Genomic DNA, 9,694 nt, shown 5'->3' on the forward strand with positions numbered 1-9,694 from the left:
AACTAATTTGTCAGCCGAAGATTAAAAGACGAGACGAATCTAGTCCAGTTGGTTGGGTCTATATTTCATACTTCTATTTAAAAGTCAAACGTTTGATGTGACCCGAGCTAAACTTTAGCAGAAGCAACCAAACACCCCCTTATTCATTTCCACCGTTGCTCTATCGACTAATAAATCCACATGCTGACATGCAAAAAGATCTCAAGATATTTTACGACCCGGTGGGCCCAGACGCCGTATTCCAACGCTTTTGCCCCACGCTCGCACCCGCCCGCGGACGGCGCACCGCCGCCTGAGCAGCTATTGCGATGGATCCTGGTCAGCGGATAAGCCACCCGCTTCCGATCCGATTCCACAGCTCGACCAACTCTCCGCCTCCCGTCACCACCTCGCGGCTCGCGCTCTCCGATCCCGCGCATATTCTCCACCCCGTCCTCTGCTCCGCCCCATCAGTACATCACCACGCACTACTAGGACGCCGCGCCGCAGCCCCACCATCTCCGAGACCGAGTTCTGATCGCCGCCGGAACCGGTACACGGAAAGCCGTAAACCAATGGCGCTCCTCGCGCCGAGCCCGCGCGCGCTCTGCGTGCGGGAGGCCGCGGCGGCGTCGCCGCACCCGCACTCGTTGGCGACCGCCGCCTGCTCGACCGTTGGCGGCGGGGTGGCTGGGCGGGCGCTGTGGCTGTGGAACGGCGGCGGGACGGGGAGGAGGAGGAGGGAGCGCCGGGAGAGGTTCCGGGCGGAGGCATACTTCTGGGACGTGTCCAAGCCGGTGGAGATGGAGGAGATCGACAGCATGGAGAAGCTCGACGACGCGCTCAGGTGGTCCGTCGAGAACAACCAGCCCATCATCATCGACTGGTACGAGTGATTTTGCACATGTTGCCCGACCTGCATAGGTCACTCTAACTTCCATTGGCTTGTCTGGTGTCTGTGGCCATTGATTCGGATGTTGATTGTCATTATAGTAGAATCGAGATGACTTTTTCCGCTTTTATCATATCTATCTGCATGCTTAGATAATACTATCATATCTCATCAGAAGTCGAGACGTTGTCTATTGCTTCCAGGATGGCAAGTTGGTGTCGGAAATGCATATACCTGGTGCCCAGAATGGAGAAGATAGCAGGAGAATATCCTGGGTCAGTGTGACTTCATCCCCCCAGCAGAATGTTTTTTCGGCACAATTTCTGAGTTCTGACATATCGATGCCTTAGCAAGTAAACTGGTCCTGAGTTCTAAATAAAGACGTACACGTTTCGGATTATGAAATGTGTTGATTTTTTTAAAAATCATGCTTCACGTTTCTGTTACAGAGTCAGGTTTTACTTCGTCGATGTCAACAAAGTTCCACAGGCGGTGGTGAAAAGAGGAAATGTAACTGTAAGTGGAAAATTCAGAGGTTATTTATGAAAAAATTGTTGGTTCAAAATGACTCTGAAATAATCCGAGTCCTTCGCCTTTCTGTGTGCATACTGCAATTCCGATGGTCTGCAACGTCCACCTTCAGAAAATGCCCACTATTCAGGTGCCACTGCTCTTTCTTCCGTCAATTCATTCTTTTTTTATGAAGAACCCGTCAATTCATTCATATTCCTATACGATTGGAAGTGGAACTAGGAAAACCTTGATCCTAAACCATACATTCATATCCAGCTCTGGAAGGACGGAGAGTGGAAAGCAGAAGTAATAGGTGGTCACAAAGCTTGGCTTGTGATGGATGAGGTCAGAGAAATGATCCAGAAGAACAAGTGACTTAGCACCCATGTTATGCAATGGCCAATGGATATTGTACCGTGTTCAATGTAAATAGAGATATCAGACGATCTCTTCATATACTAAGCTGAAATCAAACACAAATAGAGCAACCATGTTGGAAATAACCAACCAAATAATACTGCTCCCTACTCCCTACGTTCAGTTCTCTTTGTATATGTATGTTGGAACAAGATGGATTTTTATGCCAGCACAAGGAAGCAAGGAGCACATTCATATTCAGTTACGCAACTACGCAAGTATGAAGAATAGAAAGCAGAATTAATAGGAAAGGCATATGGCTTGTGAATTTGTTATCCAGAAGAACCTGACTCGTGCATTGATATAGAGAGATGCGTCCAATTGATATAGATTATAGAGAGATGTGTGACGATATCTTCGGCTATTATCCACATGATTGGTTGGTTGGCGATCGTGCCCATGCTCGTCTGGTGCGTTGACTATGTACATATAGATGATTGGTAGTATGTATCGTATGGGCGCAGCCTACACGCACCGGTGCAGGCGCGGCATTTTTGTACCCCTCCGCCTGCACGTGCGGAGATGCGAGGAGGGAGCTTCCCCGATAGAACAGGTTGCGAGGAGGGAGCTTTCCCGATAGAACAGGTTGATGGGAACCAATCACGTTGTATAAGTACTAGTTGCTGGCACGCGCCGGAGGGTGGGCTTTATTATGCATCTGAGCTACTTTATAAATATTATTAAATTTTATTATGTGTAACACACAAGATGATACCATTATACCAGTGCTGTATTTTACAACTCAAAAATATATAGGGAAAGGTCTAGTAAAAAAGTTGTTCAGTAGTCACTAAGCTAATTATAAAAGATAATTTTATAAGTGTGTTTATGTCAAACCAAGTTGTTACGACAAAATAGATGTTAATAAGGTGCACATCCAGTGAAAAACTTTGTACACAGTTACCAAAGCTAACTGCATAAATATATTTACATCGATAATATTTGGTAGGACAAAATCCACGTTGATATTTGCAGCAATAATTCTAGGTGTTCCATGGTTTCAAAATAAAAAAGAATAAATTTGCTTTGTAAAGGCTAGTTTAGGACCCCATTTTTCAATGAATTTTCATTTTCTCAAGAAAAATCATTTCATTTTCTCTTGTAAAAATAGAAATCCCTTAACAAAATGGAGTTCTCAAACTAGCACTAACTATTATAGAAACTATATATGTGGCAACGTTAATATGGTATGTTGCTTGCATTTATTGCTGCATATCTAATTGAGGAACAACAACAGCAAAGTATAAGTAGATTCGTAGACGCAGTAAAACTCGAAAGTTTGAAAACAACAAAAATTTCCACAGAGAACTTACGTGTTAAGGCCAAGGAGTTAAACCGATTCGCACGTACTGAAAACTTAAATGGCAACTCCTTTCCTGCAATGACAGAGATAAACTTGCCATGTAACCATTAAGGAAGTTATACGGATTGCGATGACAATTTTGCATGTTGTTGCAATTGATGCTAGTATATATAATCGAGGAATAATAGTAGAAAATTTTTCGTAGATGCATTTAAAGTGAAGAATTTGAAAACTACAGTATCTTTTAGAGAACACTTACTTTTTTGAGTTTAAGTGAGATAAAATTCTTTGCACGGACCTCAATATCGAAGTCAGCTGCCCCTTTCCTTTTTAAATTTAGAAAATGAGCTTGTTTTTTATGAGTTCCAGCAGGGAATCATAATGATCATATATATTGTTGAGAGAATAATATTATGCAATGAAAATATCGCTTGCTTCAAATTATGTTTAAACGGTGTACTGTAGAGGTGGCAATGGCGTTTTTTTTTGCATGTTGTTGCAATTAATGTTGGCATGTATAATCGAGGAATAATAGTAGCCGAAAAAATAGCATTATTGCAGGGAGCACATAGCGTAATTGTGTGGAAGCAGGTACATGTACATCTTCCAGTTGTTGTTCACTTGTAGGTTTTGCATAAAAACTAAACCTCTTAATAGATGCACTAAAACTGTAACTTTTGAGAATAACAGTATTTTGCATGGGGGTTTTACCTGTTAGGACCAAGGGGCCAAACTGATATACACGGATTGTAATCTCGAACACTAACTCCTTTCCTACAATGACAAAGAAATAAACATGTTATGTAATCTCAAAGGAAGTGGTATATAGATGACAATGGCAATATTGCTTCTTTTTTTGGCATTTAATGTTGGCATATATAATCGCACAATATAAGTGGATTCGTAGATACACTAAAATTGGAGTACTTGAAAACGACAGATCAGAAAGGGCATCATAGGGCCACAACTGAGATTTCGGTGCCTAAGGCCTAAGGCGAACATAAAAATTGAACCTCCTATAAGTATAATAATTTTTATATACATATATATATATATATTCTTATATTATATCGACAACAATTAATGTTGTATCCAAATATTATAAAAATAAATTTTACAATACCTCAAAAGTTTATCCTAACATTTTTAAGACAAAGTCATCAATAACCACATTGATATTAATATCTAATATTTTTTCTCAATACATAAGGTGGCCAACCATTCCATTGTTCCTGAGACATTATAGATCTCAAAAGGTTCTTCAGTAATTTCAACTTCGAAAAATCTCCATAGAAGACATGGGTGGTTCTAGTAAGCTCAACTTCAAAGCTCTCAGCTCAGAGATTATATTATTTAACTCAACCTTAGCTATCATATTAGGCATACAATTAACTGCAGGGAGTAGCCCCCCTGTTGTCCTATGCCAGAGCCGGCCCTCGGGCATCAAGAGATAACACCTAGTTTATGAATGAGTTAGTCATTTTTGTTGACACTGTGAACGCAAAGCAATTCTAGTCCGGTTGGACGCATAGGAAGAATCCACAAGCGTTTACTTGGTCTCGGCGGTGGCACGTTGAAATCGCGTGGATACTGGGTGCGGCAAGTGGCACACAGACAACAACGACGTCGTGAGGGGCGATTGTAAGGGAGAGTAGGAGTTACCAGCGAATGTGGAAAGATGTGTGAGGGGCGACTGTAAGGGAGAGTAAGAGTTACCAGCAAATGTGGAAAGATGTGTGCGCGTGCAGCAGCACCTGTGCGAAGAAGACATGTATAGAATGTGCGAGCGTAGGAGGACGCGGTGCGACGGGCGTCGCTGTCGGGGACGCCGCCGCCGCATCCTTTTTTAATTGCTTCCACCGACTCTCGGTGTGTGCCTCTTCTTTGACTTGGAAACCGGACCCTTAGACTTCGCTAGAAGTCTCTCTACGTGTGGGCTTGCAAGCTGTGTTTTGACTGTTTATCGACAACTAGAGGCCGATGAAAGCTCGATGGGCAAAAGCGATCCTGAGCGATGGATCTACATCGTACGGTAAAAACAAAATGGATGATTTTGCCACGATAGGAAGCAAGTGTTGCACTCCACTCTAATAATAAAAAATGTTATGTTCTCGGACTCGGTCAAGGGATCGAGTCTAGAACTAACTCATGCACTGATCAAGGACACAAACTTTTTATGGTGATTGGCCCCAGTCATATGCTCTATAAATAATGAAGGCAAGGATTGACACAGAAGCTAACACACATGCTTATGTTAAACCCTAGTTGACACATACAAGAGGGATCCAATCTCCCATCAATGCTCGAAGATCGCTCAGCATCCCGTGGCCCATGTCATTCTTGTCAATAAAGTGGCCAAGTTACTAAGTTGATGATTTCACTTGATACACGGTTACAAGCAACATATATATTACATATTATTAGTGATAGCTAGATAGTTGCTATGGCTTATTAGATTTTCTTATTCTCTGTGCTTTTTTCAATTGTACATATAGATATGCAACAATTGGAGGGCTATATATATAACTAGGGTTGGGATTCGTTTCATCAGCCACCCTAGAAACAGATGGGATGGACCAACATTTGACCTCACTAAGGGCTATTTTGGAATCTCACATCCTCATTAGAATGGGAAAGGTTCGAGAGAGAAATTAGTTCATCTTCCTTAGGCCTAGTTTGTGTCTAGGAATGAGGAAGATTGAAGTGGATTGAGATGTATTGAGGGGATTTTGATCTATTGTTGATTTAAATACTCTTCAATATCTCCAAACCACCCAAACTAGGCCTCAATCTCTTCCTATTCTGAAGGGGATTTGAGTTTTCAAACTAGCCCTAAATAGAGTAGGAGGTTTAATTGTGTGGGCCAGTTGGAGGAATGTTTTACCTAAGACCACTTTTCATGCTAGATAGTCATTATTTGATCCACCAATGATTCATCCTCCACCTTACATGGAGGCCCAATGGTTTGGGAGAGGGGGGCTATTACACTCACCAACTTTGGCTACTTGTGTTAGGGCATGTTTGGTTCTTTTAGTCCACTGACTAAAATTTAATCGATGGTCTAAAGTTTACTCCCTAACATATTAGGTTTCAGGGATTAAAAGTATTTAGAACACATTAAATAACTCATATGAAGAATTGAAATGTCTCTTACCGTTCTCACGTCATTAGTGCAACTAAAATAAATGATGGAAAAAAAATAATATGATTTAGTCTCTTTTAGTCACCACTTGAGGGACCAAAGACTAAAGCAATTTAGTCTTTGTTTTAGTCCTATTGTTTGGAAAATTAGAGATTAAATGAGATTAAATTGAATATACTAATCTTTGGTCCATGTAACCAACCATTCATGCCCTTAGAATTAGTGATTGTTTTTGGCTGTGCCGTTGCCCACTTCACTACAGTAAACTCAGAAATGTCCGACGGCCAAAGCCGTCGGACATAATGAATAAACCGTCGGAAATAGATTATTTCCGACGGTAAAGACTTATCTCCGACGGCTTTAAGCCGTCGGAGATAACGCGTCGGAAATAGTGCTATGTCCGACGGCTGCCGTCGGACATAAGTTATCTCCGACGGCTGCCTACGCCCGTCGGAGATAACAAATCCCAACCGTTTTACCGGTCGGGATGTGGGCCCCACAGTGTTAAGTCCGACGGCTCCCACTAAGCCGTCGGAGATAAGCATTGCTTATGTCCGACGGTTGTTAACGCCGTCGGAAATAACAAATGGGTTATGTCCGACGGCTACCATTAAGCCGTCGGACATAACAAATTACAGAATTTACACAAAATTCTGTTTTTTAAAAAATCTGACATTTACAAAACAAAAACAGATTCATGCACATATACAAATTCACATTCACAATCACAAATACACACATTCTAATAAGTATTCACAATCACAAATATTCTCACATAAATATTAACATTCACAAATTTAACATCAACATATAGGTTCGACGGTTGTTACAAACTGAAATTGTGTCTCACAAACAAGTGTTGCAAAGTGTTTCATAAAAAAACATCACGACACATCAATCATATCCATCGTCTGGATGGTTCGAGTAGCCACCTCCTCCGGCTGGACTCTGCGTGTTGAAAATGGTGTTCACCCACGAATTTGTTGTGTCGTCCTGACCAGACCCATCTCCAGGTGCGGCAACTGAAGCGGGTGGTGTCTGAAATCCCTATAACACAAGCACATGAAATAGTAACCACTCAGTTGTTCATTTAAACACATAAGACATTGATGAACATGTCACACACGCATATGTGTACATACCATAGGGAATTGTGACGGAGGCGGAGGCGGAGGTGGAGGCGCCAACATTGGCATTGGCAGTGCAAAGTCCGGAGGCGGCATCCCATATGTCGGCATCGGGACGCCCGCTTGTTGGGCTAGTTGCTACAAATATATACAAGTCATTGTTGAACAAACAAGATACACATCAAGTGTTTTGCAAAATAAGCTACAAAATGTTACTTCAACTTACCGAGAGAAGAGCTTGATTTTGGGCCTGGAGGCTTGCATAATACTCGTCCCTCTTCTTCTGGTACTCGGCTTGTTGTCTCTGGTATTCAGATTGTTGCCTCTGGTACTCCAATTGTTCCCTCAAGACTGATTGATGGTACTCTGCCTGTTGACGCAACACTGCAAGCTCTATCTCATGGGCTGCTGATCGTGAACGGGACGACTGTGAAGACGACGATGTGGATTGTCGTCCACGGCGTCTCAGCTCTCTGGAATCAATCGTAGAATCAAAAATACCCAACCTACAAGAGTGAACCATGCACTTAGTATAGTAACTCATGGCTCAGTTGAATCGCAAGCATATGATGACAATTTTGAAAACCAAATCAAATAATCTCACCGTCCATGGGCTTGTCCTCCTGCGCTAGCATAGGCTGCCTGCGGGTCGATTGGCTGGCTCCTCCAATCGTACTCCTCCCCATGGCGTTGAACCATCTCCTGCCCATACGAAGCCTGGAGGCAAACAATATCAAATATAAGTGCATAACACCTATGCCCTTGCAAACAATATCAACACACATAATAGAGTATCAAAAACTCACTAGACGGTCGGTGGCCGTCTGAGTGCATAACACATCAGGATTCTGAGGATCAGAACCCCTATGCCCTTGCATATACACCTCCACATCCGTGGGCGTACGGCCGGATTTGACTTCCTGTACATAAAAGTTATAATGACACATTTCTATGTGATTCAAAGTTACGACAAACTGTGACTTACCATTCGCTTAGCCAAGCGCACATGACCATCACCGCCGTAGTTGTGGAACGACTCAGTCCCACGGTTTCCCCTGTTCCTTTCGGAAATGGCACGAAAGTCAGGGGAAGCCCACCATCTGCACAATGCCCGATAACCGTCTGATCGGGTGGCCATCCACGGCACGGACACCTACATGAAATTTTTTAAATAAAGCAAGCAAATACATGGCTTTGTGCGATATGAGATGCAACAACCTGTTTACCTCTAGGTATTGCTCCTCCGTCAAGTAAATTGATGACCACTCGGCCTTTGTATTTGGCATCGGTCGATCATCAGCATTTGCTCTGTACCATGCCTTTATAGCCTGAATTCGTGCATAGTACATTGCATCTGCAACGACATCGTTCGCGTTAAACTCAAACACGTAACGAGCGTTCATATCATATGATCCATCGTCCGGCAACTTGTACCGTTTCTGCAAAAACCATAGTGTTATCATAAAAGCAAACATATATGGAATAACTAAAATAGTATAAACAAGTCATACCCAGAATGCATCCCAAACTAGTGCCTGTGTGTTGCCAAACGTTCTACAGACACCATAGCGATAATGCTCCCAAGTGGTGGCGGGGACAGACTCGCCAGTAGGCAAAGTCACAAGACCAGGCCAGTGCAGACGAACAAGATTACCAAGAACCATGTTCACCTGCCTGTAGTGTCCTGTGCCTGTGAACGAGTCGTCGATCCAAGTCCTGCAAACAGAAATCAATGTAGAAATTAAAACATAACTTTCAATAACATTTAAGCAAAGATATGTCACTCACTTTCCACTAGGCTTTATCACAACCCGAGATTCGGGTGGAAGCTCTGGAGGTGGTCCAACAAAATGCAGCTTCCTCGTTCTCTTAACTCGAGAAGTTCCAGACCCAGCTGCAGAATCTCCACCAGCCCCAGAATCCCCACCAGCGTCGTCTCCAGCATCATCTCCCACATTATCTCCACCATCATCTTCAACATCATCTCTTGCATGATCCTCTACCACTGGTTCCTCAATTTCAGCATCCTATGAAACAAATAGCTTACATCATATAATATTAAGTAACTCAAATAATGTAATTTAACAACTAACTTACATCTTGTGGAGGCAAATGTTCTGCCAGCGCTCTCCGTCTGCTCATGGTAGAACCTGTGCCCTGAAAAACTGAATCCTCACCCCTCGAGCTGCTCCTCGAGCTACTCCTTGACCCAAGCAAACTACGAGCTAAAGACTTCATTTTCTTTGACATCCTATTTTAACAAAAACAAGTTAGTACATAAATCGACAATAAAATAATAAAATATGCAATAAAATCATAAA

General features: G+C 42.6%; 2 protein-coding genes across 2 annotated transcripts; one reads left to right on the plus strand and one right to left on the minus strand.

The window, feature by feature from the left end:
* The first annotated feature begins 320 nt into the window (after window positions 1–320).
* LOC107522032 (uncharacterized) lies at window positions 321–1,987 on the plus strand. The gene is given in 5 exon segments (NM_001322269.1): window positions 321–865; window positions 1,075–1,146; window positions 1,321–1,387; window positions 1,515–1,532; window positions 1,661–1,987. Coding segments are annotated over 5 exon segments (567 nt in total). The 5' UTR covers window positions 321–554; the 3' UTR covers window positions 1,760–1,987.
* A 4,959-nt stretch (window positions 1,988–6,946) lies between these two features.
* On the minus strand, window positions 6,947–7,506 carry LOC118472121 (LOB domain-containing protein 13). The gene is made up of 2 exons (XM_035959325.1): window positions 7,389–7,506; window positions 6,947–7,293 (listed from the first exon to the last, which is right to left on the minus strand). The coding sequence occupies exons 1-2, from the start codon at window positions 7,482–7,484 to the stop codon at window positions 7,141–7,143; spliced, it is 249 nt and encodes an 82-aa protein (XP_035815218.1). The 5' UTR covers window positions 7,485–7,506; the 3' UTR covers window positions 6,947–7,140.
* Window positions 7,507–9,694: the final 2,188 nt, after the last annotated feature.

Source organism: Zea mays, chromosome 5 (genome assembly GCF_902167145.1).
Source record: "Zea mays cultivar B73 chromosome 5, Zm-B73-REFERENCE-NAM-5.0, whole genome shotgun sequence".
NCBI lineage: Eukaryota > Viridiplantae > Streptophyta > Magnoliopsida > Poales > Poaceae > Zea > Zea mays.